General features: G+C 39.2%; 1 protein-coding gene across 1 annotated transcript; it reads right to left on the bottom strand.

The window, feature by feature from the left end:
* Window positions 1-4,166: 4,166 nt before the first annotated feature.
* On the bottom strand, window positions 4,167-6,690 carry opn1sw2 (opsin 1 (cone pigments), short-wave-sensitive 2). Its single transcript, XM_029683736.2, has 5 exons — window positions 6,085-6,690; window positions 5,626-5,794; window positions 5,279-5,444; window positions 4,608-4,847; window positions 4,167-4,473 (listed from the first exon to the last, which is right to left on the bottom strand). Exons 1-5 carry the CDS (start codon window positions 6,473-6,475, stop codon window positions 4,375-4,377), a joined length of 1,065 nt encoding a protein of 354 aa, XP_029539596.1. The 5' UTR covers window positions 6,476-6,690; the 3' UTR covers window positions 4,167-4,374.
* Between the last annotated feature and the right edge of the window lie 12,477 nt (window positions 6,691-19,167).

The following is a 19,167-nucleotide window of genomic DNA, read 5'->3' as shown; positions in this document are numbered from 1 at the left end:
CCTCTCTCAGCCTATTGCGGACAGTCTGAGCACTGATTTAGGGTATTGTGCGCTCCTGGTGTAACTCAGGCAGTTGCTGTTGCCATCCTGTACCTGTCCTGCTGGTGTGATGTTTGGACACACCAGGTGTTGTTACACGTGGTCTGCCATTGCGAGGACGATCAACTGTCCGCCCTGTCTCCATGTAGCGCTGTCTTAGGCGTCTCACAGTACGGACATTGCAATTTATTGCCCTGGCCACATCTGCAGTCCTAATGACTCCTTGCAGCATGCCTAAGGCTCGTTCACGCAGATAAGCAGGGACTCTGGACATCTTTCTTTTGGTGTTTTCAGAGTCAGTAGAAAGGCCTCTTTAGTGTCCTAAGTTTTGATAACTGTGACCTTAATTGCCTACCATCTGTAAGCGGTTAATGTCTTAACGATCGTTCCACAGGTGCATGTTCATTAATCGATTATGGTTAATTGAATAAGCATGGGAAACAGTGTTAAAACCCTTTACAATGAAGATCTGTGAAGTTTATTTTTTTGCTGAGTTTATTATTCCAGCCCAGGCACAATGTAGATTTTGGCCACTAGATGGCAGCAATGTATGTGCAAAGTGTTCGACTGATCCAATGAATCATTGCATTTCTGTTCACCATTTTGTATAAGGACTGCCCAAATGTGCCTAATTGATTTATTAATACATTTTCAAGTTCATAACTCTGCACTCTCCTCAAACAACGTTATGGTATTCTTTCACTGTAATAGCTACTGTAAATTGGACAGTGCAGTAAGATTAACAATAATGTAAGCTTTCTGTCAATCAGATATGTCTGTGTCCTAGGAAATGTTCTTGTTATTTACAACCTCATGTTAGCCTACGTTAGCTCAACTGTCCCGTGGGGGACTCACCGCTTTAGAGCAGTGGTTCCCAAACTTTTTATAGTCCCGTACCCCTTTCAAACATTTAACCTCCAGCTGCATACCTCCTGTAGCCCCAAGGTCAGCGCACTCTCAAATGTTGTTTTTGCCATCATTGTAAGCCTGCCACACACACACTATACGATACATTTATTAAACATAAGAATGAGTGTGAGTTTTTGTCACAACCCGGCTCGTGGGAAGTGACAAAGAGCTCTTATAGGACCGGGCCATAAATAATAATCAATAACTTTGCTCTTCAATTAGCCATCTTACTTATAAAACTTTATTTGTTCATCGAAAATTGTGAATAACTCACCACAGGTTAATGAGAAGGGTGTGCTTGAAAGAATGCACATAACGCTGCAATGTTGTGTTGTATTGGAGAGAGTCTCAGTCTTAAATAATTTTCCACACTCAGTCTGTGCCTGTATTTAGTTTTCATGCTAGTGAGGGCCGAGAATCCACTCTCAGATTGGTACGTGGTTGCAAAGGGCATCAGTGTCTTAACATAGCAATTTTCCAAGGCAGGATACTCCGATTGCAGCCCAATCCAGAAATCTGTCAGTGGTTTCTGATTAAATTAAATTTTCACAGAACCGCTTGTTGCAATTTTGATGAGTCTCTCTTGTTCAGATATCGGTAAGTGGACTGGAGGCAGGGCATGAGAGGGATAACGTATCCAGTTGTTTGTGTCATCCGTTTTGGGAAATTACCTGTTTAATTGTGCACTGAACTCACTCAGGTGCTTCGCTATATACACAAAAAATCATACAATGATGGAAAGACCTGTGTGTTGCCCTTGCTAATGCAGACAGAGAAGAGCTCCAACTTCTTAATCATAGCCTCAATTTTGTCCCGTACATTGAATATAGTTGTGGAGAGTCCCTGTAATCCTAGATTCAGATCATTCAGGCGAGAAAAAACATCACCCAGATAGGTCGCTACATACTGACCGTTAGTGGAATTCCCGCGAGAGAGTAATGGTTAATTGGAGGTTAATTATTTGACTTGGCTACCTGTATTTGACATTGTGTTGTTATTTCGCTGAACACCAGATGGTTTAATTTTATTTTTGGCAGTTAAGGAAAAAAACGCACCCAAATCTATAACCCTGTTGGAAAATATAAATGGACTATTTGAAAATGTGAATGTATTTTTTAAATATTTTTTTACAAATGTTTTTATTTTATATTTAGTAATTATTTTATTTTTTTAAATGTAAAAAAAATTGGTGTACCCCCGACAGCATTGCGCGTACTTCTGTTAACTTCTTGACAAGTTAATAGGCAATTTATTGTATGTTATAAGTGATACAGAATTTTGTTTGGTTGTCAATACATTCAAATTTCAACACTTGAAGGAAATTTTTATTCTGCTTAGTTCCATTTGTGTCACTGTGTGGCTTTAATTCCAGTTTGTCCACAAATTAATCATTGATATGTTGTATTCACGTCTCCATCTCAACCAAAAACCAACTAAATCAAATTAAATCAAACTTTAAATGCACTTTAAATAACGTTTGATTTGATTTAGTCCTATTCTTTAACCTTGATTTTTGGTTGAGATGGACATGTGAATCCAACATATCAAACTGGAATTAAAGTCAGACTAAGTGAGTGGCACAGATGGAACTATCCAAGCAGAAGATACATCTCCTTGGTTGTGTCGACAACCAAACACAATTCAACATCACTTAATATCATTATACTTGAAATCAACCAGTGCTTGAAACCCCGGGCCTATGTATGGTCTATTTTAGTTGAATCCGAGGTTGAATTTAAACAATAGCTGTTGATGACTTTGCAAATGCTATATAGTCCTAAATAGCATAATTGATAATACATAAATTAATAGAGTATGGTCACATTTCATTTTCTCTGCTAAACCTACCCTTTTGAATGACTTCGATAGCAACAGTGATTCTAATTTGTTTTTAAGTGAAGGTCGCTCAAAAATCATTCTCACAATAACACATTGGTAATAGCTGTAGCATCTCCAGTAGTAGGTGGTGCCCAACTTATTGTTTTTTTTTATTTCTTCTGATAGTGGATAAAACATTGAAGATGTGACTTTGTTTAAAAGGAACAAATTCAACATATTTAATACAAGGTTTGTCTATATTTACTAATCTGAGTAGGTGGCAGTGAATAATTCCTGTAACAAATTCTGCATCAGCCTATGAAAGATCTTCCACTTTATATCCACCAACCAATGGCATTTCTGGGAAATAGGGCAACTTGGCCATCAGAGAGATATTTTAAACCTCCAAATTCAACGTTGACTTTTGTTCCACTTGGTCTGTCTCAAGTGTAGAGTACAAATAATTGAATGACGCATCCTTGACTAGGCTACTAGCTACTAACGTTAGACAAAATTTAAAAAATGCACGTTTTCACATATCTGACAAAATACCATGTTTTTGCTCATCCATTTCACACACACATCCATGTTCTTTTACGGAAAAGAGATTAACGAGGTCTAGAGCGGTTGACTCCTAAACAACAGTGCACTTTGACCGTGCCAAGTATTTTGTTGAGGAAAACACTGTTCACTGCTGGTCCTCGATGCTCGATTCAAATAACGCATTTGTGACCAAGTGAATGATTATAATAATGCATATAAAATGTTGTAAATATACATGTCGGCCTACATGTCTACGTAATAAATGTAAGCAATAATCAACGAGGGTCTATGCGTTCTATGGAAAGTAATGCAAAATGCAGCTCCTTATGAAATGTATTCTTAATCTACATTTTCAAGATTTGGTGGGATTTGAACAATCCGTGGCAATAACGAGGGGGTTATGAGGTTGGTGGTACTATAATTGCAGAGGACAGGCTAGTGGTAATGGCTGGAGTGGAATCAGTGGAATGGTATCAAAATATTAAAATATCATAACCTCCTCCCCTCAGCAGCCTCCTGTAATTTGAACAGTCAGTCAAACACACGTGATCTAGTTGCTGTGATTATCAGAACATGCCATTGGACTTCTGTTCAGGATGCTTTCATGAACAAGTGTTGAAGTACATCTACAGACTTAGATCGACTGCTACTGAAGTCCAAATTGTAATACTAATTTTCTGGCTACCAACTTATAGACCTATGTAAAGTGTATTTGCCCACTTAAACATTGAAAATGTACCTTTTGTGTTTTATTGTCTTGTTTTGAACCACGTTGAAGCAATGCATCATAATGCACTCTATGTAAAGTGAGTATAGCGACACAAACACCCAAACCAATAAATGAGTTAAAAAATATATACTTTTTGTGTGCATTTATTCTCATCTCTCTTTAATGCATTTAAATTGTTATAGCTACTCTTATAAGATTATCATACCACATATTTTTGACAACACCTTCAAGGACAAAACGTCCTGTTTAGTGCACATTCAATATTATTTACAATATACAAATGATCATACAGTAGCAACAGTTTAGCAAGTAAAATAAAAATAGAGACGCCCTCTTTAACCAGCAGAAGACACTTGAGTGACCGAGGATGTTGATGATGCTTCCTCATCATCCCCAGACTTTAATCCCAGCAAATTCATCATGCATGAGCGGAACTGAAAGTGAGGAGGAAGACAATCACTGATGGGGAAAATTATCTCATGAAAACGATCATGTGACTAAATAAGGAAAAGTTATTTACGGTATTAAGGTAACCATTCAACCTGACACTTAAAAACTATAAACATACCAGCTTATTCATGAAGACATAGATGAGAGGGTTGTAGACTGTGGAGGCCTTGGAGAAGCAGGAAGGTATGGTGGCCAATCGGAGATCAAAGGGTGCACCGCGGTTTTGTACAACCCAGACAGCAAAGGAGGCATAGGGCATCCAGCACACTAGGAAGCCCACCACCATCACCACCACCATCTTGGTGACCTCCTTCTCTGCCTTCTGGGTGGAGGCAGAGTCTGCCTGTGCCGCGGCAGCCTGTGTGGGGAGATAAAGAGGGCATGATTCCAGTGCTGTTGTAACAGCCTACTGATGTCAGTATCTCATCCCAAAGGCTTCCACTAATAATCGCTATAACATGGATAGATTCCAAAATAAGCAGAAGAAAGCATTCATTAAGATGGTGGTTACTGTTACCTTTCCTTTGAACCCTTTACCCTTTTTCATGTAGGCTTTTTCGTATACATTTAGCTAATTCCACTCGAAATTACTTAGATTACCAAATTATATTTTATGTTAATCCTTGTATTGTAACTAAATATGTGCTGCTATATGACAATAAACTTTCCCCAAAAAACTTCTGTGACTACATTGTTTTCTATGTATTGTTTCCCAGTGATAAACAATGCCCATGTTATCATGTAGCAACTAATTCAAAGGATATCTTCCTCTGTGTAACTTGCACATACCGCCTTCATCATGAAGAGCAGCTGGGCATAGCAGAAAACAATGACACTGAATGGGACTCCAAAGCAGAAGAAGAAGAGGAACATCACATAGGACTCATTGTTGTATTTGTTGTTTGTGGTGTACCAGTCTGGTCCACAGGAGCACTGGAGACCTTCTGGAATGTATCTGGGGAAGAGAACAGATCACAGTCCTCACCTTCAAATTCAGGAACAGTGTTGCACAAGTGTTGTATCACATGTACAAACCAAAATGATTTGTGTGTGTGTCTGGAAACTTGCGTATGTGAGGTGTTTGTACACACAGAGAGAGAACGAGTCAGAGAGATAGGAGTGAAAATGACACTGACCTACTCCAGCCAAACAGAGGGGGAAGACTGGCAGCGAACCCAAACACCCAAGTGATTGCACAGCCGATTATTGCATGTGTGCTCTTGAATTGAAAGTTACCGACTGGCTTACAAATAACCAACCATCTTTCAAACGCCACTACTGAGAGAGACCATAAGCTCACCATACCTGCAATGAAAATAAAAGCACATACATGAATGGTTTATAGGCAGATGTGAATATCCTTTTTACTATGAGGATTCCTAAAGCACTGCTACAGATTATCAATTTACAAAAGGATTGAAGCATACAAACTGTCAAAATAGATGTGAAATGACTAAATGAAAAGAAATGTGACACCAATACATTAATTTCAAATTGTACATATTAAGCTTGTATATTAATGGACAATAAAAAAAGATGTTCAGATGCAATTGTGCTCATAGTTGTAGTATTTGTAGTCTATATATTTTTCTTACCGCCAAGAGTAGCTGTAAATCCCTCAATCTGGCATGCAACCGATCCCATGATAAAGTATTTGTAGGCAAAGGACAAGCTGGCGGTGGAGGATCCAAACATGGACACCAGCAGGTTAGCTATTGCCAAGTTCACCAGAATGTAGTTGAGATGAGATCGCAGCTTCTTGAACTGGATAGTACACACGATGGTAAGGACGTTGATAGCAGTGCCGGCAACAAATAGGAAGAACATGAAAAATGACATGCCATAGAAGATAGCACTGCCCGCCAGGTGGTCCTGAGGAACCAGGAAGGGGCTGAGTGAAGTGATGTTGTTGGTATCCAGCGCGATAGGGATGTAGAAACCCTCCTGGAGCTCCACGGGGCGAGCATTCGACCTCATTGTGTTCATTTTATTTGATAACCAATTTGTTTTAGTATAATCCCCACTACCAAGGTTTCCCCACTACCAAGGTTTTATAACTACAAAGATCTATTCCATTAAAAGGAGAATAAGTAATTCAAAATGCGTTAATTGCCTGGTGTCTACCTCAGGAGCTCGAAGGTTGATCGCATGTCCTGTTGGGGAACTAAGTGGACTTTTATAAGGCCTTAAGAGTGATATCACAGTGCCCCACCCTCAAATGAAAGATGTCAAGTAATTTCCTCAACACACAAGTCCTCTCATACAACCACACACACCTGCACATGTATATAAGACACAGTTCCTGAACGTAATCTTCTTTCCGTGCAGAAAAACCTGGATGATAAGGATGATCCCATTTACATAGATAGCAGTTCAGTGTTACTGCAGCCAGCTAATCTTCTTTCCAATGCTGTTAAGCCGGCTAATGGTACGCATTTCAGCCTTTTGTAATCTGCGCTCTGCTGGTTTAACTCTGGCTTTGTGCTGGATGTCTTGGTCTTTAGGGACTTATCCATAAATGCTTTTGACGTGCCATCAACACTTTCTTCAGAAACAGAGGACTGAATCACACAAACAATTGAAATAGGGTAACATGAAAAAATAGCTCACACGGAGGTCTTTGGGGTTTATCTAATAAGCTTACAACAGCTGTCCTGACTGTTTGTAACCTTTAAACATTTTTGAATTACTTTGACAAATTCCTACAAATGGAAGTTTTGTTGCTGTTTACCTCAAATGTTGACTTGAGTGTTGGCTTGACTGCATGATTAATCCTTAGTTTAATGCTACAAAACGTTTGCAATATAACCTTCTGCTTATGTACTTATGTAATTATTTGACAATGTTTTTGTCCATTTAGGGGAGCTTTTTGGCTCAAGAGGCAAATATTCTGTATAGAATTCAGGTATAGGCCTTCACGCTTGAGCAAACAAAAGAAGTAGGAGGGCTGCTTAACAAAAATGACAGGAATCTAATGATAGGGCTTAACCAGGAAAAGGACAATGGTAAACAGGTGTTGGAGCACTCAAAAAACAGGCATGTACTTTATACTGTATATAACTATTCTTACACTCAGGCATTATTCCATTATGAATACAGGTTGAAATGAAATTTCATGATTCTGAGAAATGTCAAAAAATCGTGCCGCTTATGAGTAATTCTAGACAACCTGGACCCTCTCTTTCTAAAATTATCCACAGCCATTGTTGCAAACCCTATTACCAGTCTGTTCAACCTCTCTTTCATATCATCCGAGATTCCTAAAGATTGGAAAGCTGCCGCGGCCATCCCCCTCTTCAAAGGGGTGACACTCTAGACCCAAACTGTTACAGACCTAAATCCATCCTGCCTTGCCGTTATAAAATCTTCGAAAGCCAAGTTAATTAACAAACAGATCACTGACCATTTCGAATCCCACCGTACCTTCTCCGCTGTGCAATCCAGTTTCCGAGCTGGTTACTTGTGCACCTCAGCCACACTCAAGGTACTAAACGATATCATTACCGCCATCGATAAAAGACAGTACTGTGCAGCCGTCTTCATCAACCTGGCCAAGGCTTTCGACTCTGTCAATCACCGTATTCTTATCGGCAGACTCAACAGCCTTGGTATCTCAAATGACTGCCTCGTTTAGTTCACCAACTACTTCTCAGATAGAGTTCAGTGTGTCAAATCGGAGGGCCTGTTGTCCGGTCCTCTGGCAGTCTCTATGGGGGTACCACAGGGTTCAATTCTTGAGCCGACTCTTTTGTCTGTATATATCAACGATGTCGCTCTTGCTGCTGGTGATTCCTTGTTCCACCTCTACACAGACGACACCATTCTGTATACATCTGGCACCTCTTTGGACACTGTGTTAAGCAACCTCCAAATGAGCTTCAATGCCATACAACACTCCTTCCGTGGCCTCCAACTGCTCTTAAACACTAGTAAAACTAAATGCATGCTCTTCAACCGATTGCTGCCCGCACCCGCCCTGCCCGACTAGCATCACTACTCTGGATGGTCCTGACTTAGAATATGTGCACAACTACAAATACATACAGTGAGGCAAAAAAGTATTTAGTTAGCCACCAATTGTGCAAGTTCTTCCACTTAAAAAGATGAGAGAGGCCTCTAATTTTCATCATATGTACACTTCAACTATGACAGACAAAATGAGGGAAAAAAAATCCAGAAAATCACATTGTAGGATGTTTTATGAATTGAATTGCAAATTATGGTGGAACATAAGTATTTGGTCACCTACAAACAAGCAAGATTTCTGGCTCTCACAGACCTGTAACTTCTTCTTTAAGAGGCTCCTCAGTCCTCCACTCGTTACCTGTATTAATGGCACCTGTTTGAACTTGTTATCAGTATAAAAGACACCTGTCCACAACCTCAAACAGTCACACTCAAAACTCCACTATGGCCAAGACCAAAGAGCTGTCAAAGGACACCAGAAACAAAATTGTAGACCTGCACCAGGCTGGGAAGACTGAATCTGCAATAGGTAAGCAGCTTGGTTTGAAGAAATCAACTGTGGGAGTAATTATTAGGAAATGGAAGACATACAAGACCACTGATAATCTCCCTCGATCTGGGGCTCCACGCAAGATCTCACCCCGTGGGGTCAAAATTATCACAAGAACGGTGAGCAAAAAATCCCAGAACCACACGGGGGGACCTAGTGAATGACCTGCAGAGAGCTGAGACCAAAGTAACAAAGCCTACCATCAGTAACACACTACGCCGCCAGGGACTCAAATACTGCAGTGCCAGACGTGTCCCCCTGCTTAAGCCAGTACATGTCCAGGCCCGTCTGAAGTTTGCTAGAGAGCATTTGGATGATCCAGAAGAAGATTGGGAGAATGTTATATGGTCAGATGAAACCAAAATATAACTTTTTGGTAAAAACTCAACTCGTCGTGTTTGGAGGACAAAGAATGCTGAGTTGCATCCAAAGAACACCATACCTACTGTGAAGCATGGGGGTGGAAACATCATGCTTTGGGGCTGTTTTTCTGCAAAGGGACCAGGACGACTGATCCGTGTAAAGGAAAGAATGAATGGGGCCATGTATCGTGAGATTTTGAGTGAAAACCTCCTTCCATCAGTAAGGGCATTGAAGATGGAACGTAGCTGGGTCTTTCAGCATGACAATGATCCCAAACACACCGCCCGGGCAATGAAGGAGTGGCTTCGTAAGAAGCATTTCAAGGTCCTGGAGTGGCCTAGCCAGTCTCCAGATCTGAACCCCATAGAAAATCTTTGGAAGGAGTTGAAAGTCTGTGTTGCCCAGCAACAGCCCCAAAACATCACTGCTCTAGAGGAGATCTGCATGGAGGAATGGGCCAAAATACCAGCAACAGTGTGTGAAAACCTTGTGAAGACTTACAGAAAACCTTTGACCTCTGTCATTGCCAACAAAGGGTATATAACAAAGTATTGAGATAAACTTTTGTTATTGACCAAATACTTATTTTCCACCATAATTTGCAAATAAATTCATTAAAAATCATACAATGTGAGTTTTGGGATTTTTTCCCCTCATTTGTCTGTCATAGTTGAAGTGTACCTATGATGAAAATTACAGGCCTCTCTCATCTTTTTAAGTGGGAGAACTTGCACAATTGGTGGCTGACTAAATACTTTTTTGCCCCACTGTAGGTGTCTGGCTAGACTGTAAACTCTCCTTTCAGACTCACATTAAGCATCTCCAATCCAAAATTAAATCTAGAATCGGCTTCCTATTTTGCAACAAAGGCTCCTTCACTCACGCTGCCAAACATACCCACGTAAAACCTACTATCCTACCAATCCTCGACTTCGGCGATCTGTAAATAGCCCATCGAACTACCTACCTCATCCCCATATTGTTTTTATTTACTTTTTTTGCTCTTTTGCACACCAGTATTTCTACTTGCACATTATCATCTGCACATCTATCACTCCAGTGTTAATTAGCAAAATTGTAATTACTTCGCTACTATGGCCTATTTATTGCCTTACCTCCTTACTCCATCTGCACACACTGTATACAGATTTTTCTATTGTGTTATTGACTGTACTTTTATTTATCCCACGTGGAACTCTGTGTTTTTTGTCGCACTGCTTTGCTTTATCTTGGCCAGGTCGCAGTTGTAAATTAGAACTTGTTTTCAACTGGCCTACCTGGTTAAATAAAGGTGAAATAAATAAACATCTCAAGACATCAGTTAAAGCTTGGTCGCAAATGGGTCTTCTAAATGGACAATGACTCCAAGCATACTTCCAGATTTATGTCAAAATGGCCTAAGGACAACAAAGTCAAGGTATTGGAATGGCCATCACAAAGCCCTGACCTCAATCCCATAGACAATTTGTGGGCAGAATTGAAAAAGCGTGTGCGAGCAAGGAGGCCTACAAACCTGACTCAGTTGCACCAGCTCTGTCAGGAGGAATGGGCCAAAATTCACCCAACTTATAGTGGGACGCTTGTGGAAGGCTACCTGAAATGTTTGACCCAAGTTAAACAATTTAACGGAAATGCTACCAAATACTAATTGAGTGTATGTAAACTTCTGACCCACTGGGAATGTGATGAAAGAAATAAAAGCTGAATTAAATAATTCTCTCTTCTATTATTCTGATATTTCACATTCTTAAAATAAAGTGGAGATCCTAACTGACCTGAGACAGGGAATTTTTACTGGGATTAAATGTCAGGAATTGCGAAAAACTGAGTTTAAATGTATTTGGCTGAGGTGTATGTAAACCTCTGACATCAACTGTATATCCTAACTTCACTTTGTTGGGCAAAGGCTCAACTTCAAAACTCAAAAGAGCAATGACTCTTCTGTTTCCCCACTCTCGCCACCCTGTCTGCGTCGTATCAATTGAAGAGCATCACATACACCGGGAATCTTTCCCCTCAGCTGGTCAACTTTTATATTTACTGCTACCCCAGTTATTACTCCTTTCAATGGTGCCCTTTTCTTGAAAATGAAACAATTAACTTTTCTTGCCACCATTCGTTTTACTCTGAGAGCATTCTCCCTGCGACCAACAGAAACACAAACAATTATCACTAGACCACTTCTGGTTACCCTTACCCAACTCTTTTTTCACCCACCGTGAAACCAGAAATGGATCAGCCAAAAGGCAAGAGTCCACTTTTTCCATAAACTTCACTCCTACTGTCAGACTCAGCTTTTTCCTGATCCTCGGTGCATACCTCTGTCTCCGATAACTTCAGCGCACCTACCACCTCCAATACTTCATCCTCATTCACTTCCATTTCTCCTCCTGTCTTCAGCTCCCTCTGCTTACACTTTCTACCATTCTTCTTTAACAAACCATCTCCCTTTTTCCACCATTTTTATCTAACTCAAGCTCACCCTCTTCTTCCCTCTCTCTTAGACCTCCTCTCCCTCTCCTTTTCCCTCCATTCCTTCTCCGTTTTCCAAGTACACGTCTCCTTATGATAATACTGCACTACTTCTGACAACCGTCTTGTTCTTGCTTTCTCTAGGGACTCCATTTCCGCCGAGGCGTCCCTCGCCCATAAACAACTACAGGACAATATTTGATCCTTTATTAAAATATAACCTGCCTCGTAGCTTCGCTCCGCCAGCAAACTTTCTCTTAACATTTTTCATCAGCTGACTGCGATCTTTAGAGGGAGGGAGGAGAGAGTTGGGTTCATCGCACCTCCTTTCTCGCTACCTAGGTGTTGCCTCTCACTCAGAACAAGGTTGCTTACTCAGCCTTTAACCTTTATTTTCTCCTTTTACTGAAGGTGCTTCAACAGGCACTCCCACAATCTCATTAATTAACACATTAGCTAATTAACAGTAATCACCATAATTAAAGGTCTAATTCTGGCATGCCAGAATTCTTGGAACTTACGTTGTAAAGGCTTAATTTGTGCTAATTACATGATACATTGATTTGATTAAGGTATCAAGGCTTGATTGTTTAGCACTTGGCTTGAGAAGGTTTACTGACCTCTTGAGAAGGTACATTTATCCTTTAAAGAGCAAGGGCAAAAACTGAATAACAGGATATAAACATTTTACTGAGTAATTTTGTACAGAATATATATGAAATCTTTAAAAAACATCCCAAAAATAAATCGCATCTCAGAAAAAATACAATGCTGTTGTGTGATTTATGACCACTAGGGGAGGCTACTCAACAAGCATTTTGCCCCCCCTCTTGCACATGCTGTTGTTTTTTCTAATTGTGCACAAACTGTCTTTCTATTTGAGCAAATAAATCAATTTATTCATTTTGAAGTCTATTAGCGTACCGTGCTGTTATCTTAATTTGTTTATTGGCTAAGTAGTTAATTGGTTAATTACTCTCCTCCCTAGCACATCACACAGCCCCTCTCTCAAACATAGCCAACACATGCTCAAAGACACACTAGTTTTCCTTACCTGTAGTTCTGGAACAACCATGAGCTCATAAATGTTTTAATATCAGATCTGCACATATAACTGACATTTGTTGTGCAAATATCCTTTTAAAAATGTTAGTTGCACGTGCATATCTATTTGGTCAATATTGGTTTAACACCTAACTTTTTTTTGTTTTTGCTTGTGTTTTTACTTGTGTGTCTACATCTAATAGACCTAAATAATAAAGGTTTGCTGCATTATAAATTCCAAATGGCATATTGTGAAAGTAATGTACTTGAATATTTGTGTGTAACCGCTTAGTTCCTTGGTAGGTCAATATAATTAGCCATTCCCTCCCTACCACCCCATTCACCTCCTTCCCTCTCCTGCCTTCTTTGTCTTAATTCTCGGGACTTTCGACTTGTGTGACCTGTAGTAATCGCTTTAGCTGCTCAGCTCTTTCCAGAAACATGCCTAAGGCTCTTAACAGGGATAGTGGGAAGCTGCTAAGTGGGATACCTAGGGTGAGGATGCATCACCTTGTGTAACAGTCCTGTCTGTGCTGCATTCCTATTCGGAAGGAGGCACACAGACATATTTTAATGTTCATTTGTTTGACGAATAGCTTATAATAATCAATAGTAACAAGATGATGTGGAGATGGTAAAGGTTAGAAGGGTTACATGCTTGTAGTATTCGAAAATACGGGTGAAAGTGCTGGGTGGTTCATACATCACACATAGGAGCTGTCTGTGTGCTATAGGGTTCAGGTAGGTCTACAATGTTGGAAACCTTATCAAATATATTATGAAGAAAATGTGTACATATTATGAGAAGTAAACCTACAATCTTTACTCGCTGTTCCCGACAAACTATCAGCTATCACTGCTAAGCTTATCCAGTCCATCTGATCTTCTTCCGTCACTAAATCCATTGCAATCCACAACCTGTCTGTGCATAACACAAGTCATCCAATTAAAACATATATTCTCCAGCTAAGACTAGCTGGAGCTAAGACTCCATCACTGTAAAACATGCTTGATGCATGCTCCAAGTCAGATGCCTGATCATCTGGATGTCACATAATGTTCTGTAATCATGATATTTTTTACATATTAAAACTAAATCAAATGACTGGTATCAGACAGGTTCATTTCTCTTTTTATTGAGATTGGAAGTCATGTTTAACAAATAATTTTATAATGCAAAGTAATGCTGGTAATTTCCATGTGAGCACCAACATGTGATGTTCAAAGGAGCATATCCAATTGGGTGTCAAATGAAAGCTAAGAGTTGATATGTTTTGGGGAAAAAGATACAACAATTTTCAATGTATAAAATTAAGCATCTGGTCAAACAGATGGAAAATGGGTCTTGGAAAAACCTAGCAGAAAAAGTCTTAAAAGGTATTAGAAATACACCAAAACACAATAATACTGAAGTAAAGACCCCTGCCAAATAATATCAATACTTAGTTTTGGAGAAATTATTTGACTTCTATAAGTTTAAAAAACATTGCCTTGTGGCTTGTAATTCTGTTACCAAAAACACACATATCTTAAAGATATTTTTGAATTTCTCTCCCACATGAGGGAGGATATTGAAAGTTCACAGAAGTAACAAGTAAAGGTAGACCTGCCAATTATAGTTTTTTTCTGGCATCAATTTTGGTTTATGAATGACAAAGTTCTGTTAGCAAATCAGTTACAGAATTACCTAAAAATCAGTAACAGAATTACTGCAATTGAAATGGCAACAATGGGAAATCATAGTAGTCACAAACCACAGTTGGGTCACCTGCTACTGTCCTCTCTTCCACTTGCATACTGTTATGTTCAGTTCATAACTGTTTTCCTTCTCTTTCTTTCAACATCCACAGACTTTGTTTTTTGGGTCAGTCCAGACCGGCCTGAATTTGGCACTAATATAGCCTTCCATGATAGGTGACCGGACCAAATCTGAACCAATCATAGACGTCTATGTTACACAAGTTTGGACAGCACAGTACAATACAATGAGGCACTGTATAGTAGAGTACATTAGGGCTCCCGAGTGGCACAGCGGTCTAAGGCACTGCATCTCAGTGCTAGAGGAGTCACTACAGACCCTAGTGCGATCCCGGGCTGTATCACAATCGGCAGTGATCGCGAGTCCCATAGGGCAGCGCACAATTGGCCCAGCGTCGTTAGGTGTGGTTTTGGCCGGGGAAGGCCATCATTGTAGAATAAGAATTTGTCCTTAACTGACTTGCCTAGTTAAATAAAGGTTCAATATTTTTTCATTTAAAAAAATAATTATAATGTACTGTATTTTACTGTACTGTACTCTACTTTACTGTACGGTAATGTACTGAACTCTTCTCTACTGTGATGTACTGTACTCTATTGTGCTTGACTGTACTGTACTGTGATGTCAAAACTTGTGAAACAATCTATGATTGGTTCAGTTTTGGTCAGGACTAACCAAATTTGGTCTTGTTTGGGGGCAGAGCTCATTTGAATAATAGCCAGTGTGTAGAATACACATATACAGTGCATTCGGAAAGTATTCAGACCCCTTCATTTTTTCCACATTTTGTTATGTTACTGCCGTATTCTAAAATTGATTAAATTGTTTTCTCCCCTTCATCAATTTACACAACAACCCATAATGACAAAGCACAAACATAAAATGTTTAAACTGAAATATCACATTTCCATAAGTATTCAGACCCTTTACTCAGTACTTGTTGAAGCAACTTTGGCAGCAAACACAGCTTCGAATCTTCTTGGGTTTGACGCTACAAGCTTGGCACACCTGTATTTGGGGAGTTTCTCAGACCACGTTGTTTCTCATGGTCTGAGAGTCCTCTAGGTGTTCTTGGCAAACTCGAAACGGGCTGCCATGTGCTTTTTACTGAGGAGTGGCTTCCGTCTGGCCACTCTACCATAAAGGCCTGATTGATGGAGTACTGCAGAGAGGGTTGTCCTGGAAGGTTCTCCCATCTCCACAGAGGAATTCTGGGGTTCTATCAGAGTGACCATTGGGTTCTTGGGGTCCCCATTTACCAAGAGTCTTGGTGGTTCCAAACTTTTTCCATTTAAGAATGACGGAGGCCACTGTATTCTTGTGGACCTTCAATGCCGCAGACTTTTTTTGGTTCTCTTCCCCAGATCTGTGCCTCGACACAATCCTGTCTCAGAGCTCTACGGACAATTCCTTCGACCTCATAGCTTGGTTTTTGCTCTGACATGCACTGTTAACTGCGGGACCTTAAATAGACAGGTGTGTGCCTTTCCAAATCATGTCCAATCAATTGAATTTGCCACAGGTGGACTCCTATCAAGTTGTAGAAACATTTTGAGGATGATCAATAGAAACAGAATGCACCTGAGCTCAATTTTGAGTCTCATAGCAAAGGGTCTGAAAACTTATGTAAATAAGTTATTTTTGATTTTAATTTGTAATCTATTTGCAAACATTTCTAAAAACCTGTTTTCGCTTTGTCATTATGGGGTATTGTGTGTAGATTGATGAGGAAAAAATGAATGTAATCCATTTTAGAATAAGGCTGTAACGTAACAAAATGTGAAAAAAGTCAAGGGGTCTGAATACATTCCAAATGCACTGTATACAAAGGATGACGTTGCATATTTCTACCTTTGGGTACCTATTCAAGATGCATCACTGTGAAGAGAATGACATTCATATCCATAATCATGCATTTCTTTGTACTACAGGGACTATTGATGTAATTACATTACCATAATTCTGTTACTGGGTGTAAATCCACTTCACTTACTGTAGTTCAATAACCAAAATATATTTTTCAAACTCAAGGTATCATGTCATAGATGACACCCCATTCTTTCTGCAGACCTCTTTAAATCTTAATTCGGAGCAGTTATTTAACAGTTTCTGAAAAATGTGGTTGCATAAATAACTGAGGGAGATTTTACCATCATTTCATCACCAAACTTTGCATCTCCACAGTTCTTCAAGTAAATGTGTTTTTGTAGTAATTTCTGTATAGATTTTTCAAAGTAGTCCTTGTGCGTAGAGTTGTATGTTTTCTTCAACTTTGACATTTTAAAGTGAAAAATCAGTCTCAGCATAATTATGTTATTGTGGAATTGCCCTGCTACCTTTTCCATTACTCATACCATAATATGCATTCTTAAAAATTGACATGCACATGTCAATGTCTGCGTATACTATGAGCAATGTACAAAATATATATAAGTAAGTGCAAATATACATTGAGTATACAAAACATTAAGAACACCTGCTCTTTCCATGACACAGACTGATCAGGTGAATCCAGGTGAAAGCTATGATCAATTATGCAACTCAATATTAGGAAGTTGTTCTTCATGTTTTGTACACTCAGTGAATAATGCAAATGTATTTTGTTTCACATCTTAGATTACATGACAGAGGAAAGCTAATGGTAAAATAGTCAGATAAGTCAAATAAGAAAACAGTGTAACCAGAAATCCTGAGACAAAGAGGACCGGGTCAAGGAAGAATTTGAAACACTGAGGTGAAAACAGAGGATTTGAAGCCAGCCGTAGAGCGAGGAGGAGCATCTGCTTACTATAAAAAGGAAGAGTGCAAGTTGGTTAGCTGGCAGAAATGTTGCTCCATAATGCTCACCGTTCCTTCATCTACATTATGTGAATGAATTTAACAGGAGAAAACAAATCCCTGTTCTATACATTTCGCATAAAGGACTGCACAGGCAATGTGAAAAGGTAGGCTCATTTGCACTGGCCTCAAATTGCAATTGAGTGCAAAGCAAACATAGTTTTAGTAAATCATGCTGGATGCCTAACAGGGATTTGATTTCACATTTCATAAATGTGGATGAAGGAACAGAGATGAGGAAAGAAAGCACTCTCAGTAGGCTTTCATACCAGAGACATTTTGATTACACTGCCCCCTGCCAAACGTTTGCAAGCACAACAGAAAATGCAGTTCTGTTCCACGGAGGATAGCGCCCCCATTGAGCAGATGGTTAGAATGTAAGCCTATGGTCCACGAAAGACCAAGAGCAAAAGGTTGGCAGGGGGAACAATCCACACTTTTATTTTTTAAAATTTTTTTGCAGAGTGAAATCTGAACAAAAAAATAAACTAAATAAACAAATTCACACAAAAAAAGGTGTTGATTGTTCTCCATCATACCTTGGTTCAATAGCTATTGACAAGACAAAACTGAATATCAAATATAAAACACATTTTTACCACCAAACCATATACCTACCTGCTCTCTAAAAAGTTAGGTAAACAATACTTTCCTCTGGTAATTTTGTCTAACTGGTAGAATAATGTCATTTTATTAAACATTCTGGCTTGTAAGGAACATTTACACATTTTTTGCAGGCATTCGTTTCAGGCTGTAGGGTGAATTCTGAAAAATTGGGACACTTTTTGAAATTACGTCTGCTGTAGCCTCTTTCGACATCTATTCAACATATTAGCCCAACACATGACATATATCCAACATATTAGCCCAACACATGACATATATCCAACATATTAGCCCAACACATGATACATTTCTGAAATCTTTAAGATGTTTCCTAATCACACAAAAAGGACACATGTGGATATCATATTCCCAGGACACCCATTTGTGTATACTGAGCCAAAAACATATTTTGGGACAGCATGGTTATTTAAACTGGGACACCATTATGACAGTCCTAATTGTATGGCGGTTAGTGCTGAGCGATTAGTGCTTTTTGAGGTCGGTTCGGGTTCAGTTCAATTATGAAAAAACAATCACGGTTATGGATTTCTGTTTGATAATTGTTAATGAATGATGAAATAATGACATTACAATGATTTTAGAACTGTTTAATGGAAATTCCAAAGCCCAAAATAATGAACATTCAATTTCCAAAACCTTCAAAATATTTTATTGTCTCTGTCAGGTCCACATTGGGTAGACATCAATAGAAAAATAGGAAATATTCCATGGTCTCTGTCAGGTCCACATTGGGTAGACATCAATAGAAAAATAGGAAATTACAATGAAATAATAAAACATTTCAGTTGTGTATATTACTTAGTTAAAAAAAATAATAATAATTGCTTAAAGTCATCATCTCATCTCTGCTCATGCAGTAGCAGTCTAAGCGTAACAGGCGTAAAAGTGTATCCAGCCAGAGATCTTCTTCTTTGATATTATGGCGGTCCACAAACAAATGTAATAGGTGCATGTCGCCTCCTACTGTATTGGCTGTGTATCAGAAAAATGTCCCTACCAAATAACAATGCACCTGTTAAAACCTCACCATTATTCCACTACTTTAGCCCCATCTGATTC

This window comes from Oncorhynchus nerka, linkage group LG15 (assembly GCF_034236695.1).
Source record: "Oncorhynchus nerka isolate Pitt River linkage group LG15, Oner_Uvic_2.0, whole genome shotgun sequence".
Classification (NCBI taxonomy): Eukaryota; Metazoa; Chordata; class Actinopteri; order Salmoniformes; family Salmonidae; genus Oncorhynchus; species Oncorhynchus nerka.
Note: the sequence above shows the minus strand (reverse complement) of the source record. Positions and strands in the feature narration are given on the sequence as shown.

Bases quoted from the DNA above. Each gene is read 5' to 3' on its own strand.
- opn1sw2 (XM_029683736.2), bottom strand. From the start codon at position 6,475: ATGAACACAATGAGGTCGAATGCTCGCCCCGTGGAGCTCCAGGAGGGT. The intron at 5,445-5,625 runs GTCAGTGTCATT...TCTCTTCCCCAG, and splicing joins CCTCTGTTTGGCTGGAGTAG to ATACATTCCAGAAGGTCTCC. The intron at 4,474-4,607 runs GTATGTTTATAG...CCTCACTTTCAG, and splicing joins ATGTCTTCATGAATAAGCTG to TTCCGCTCATGCATGATGAA.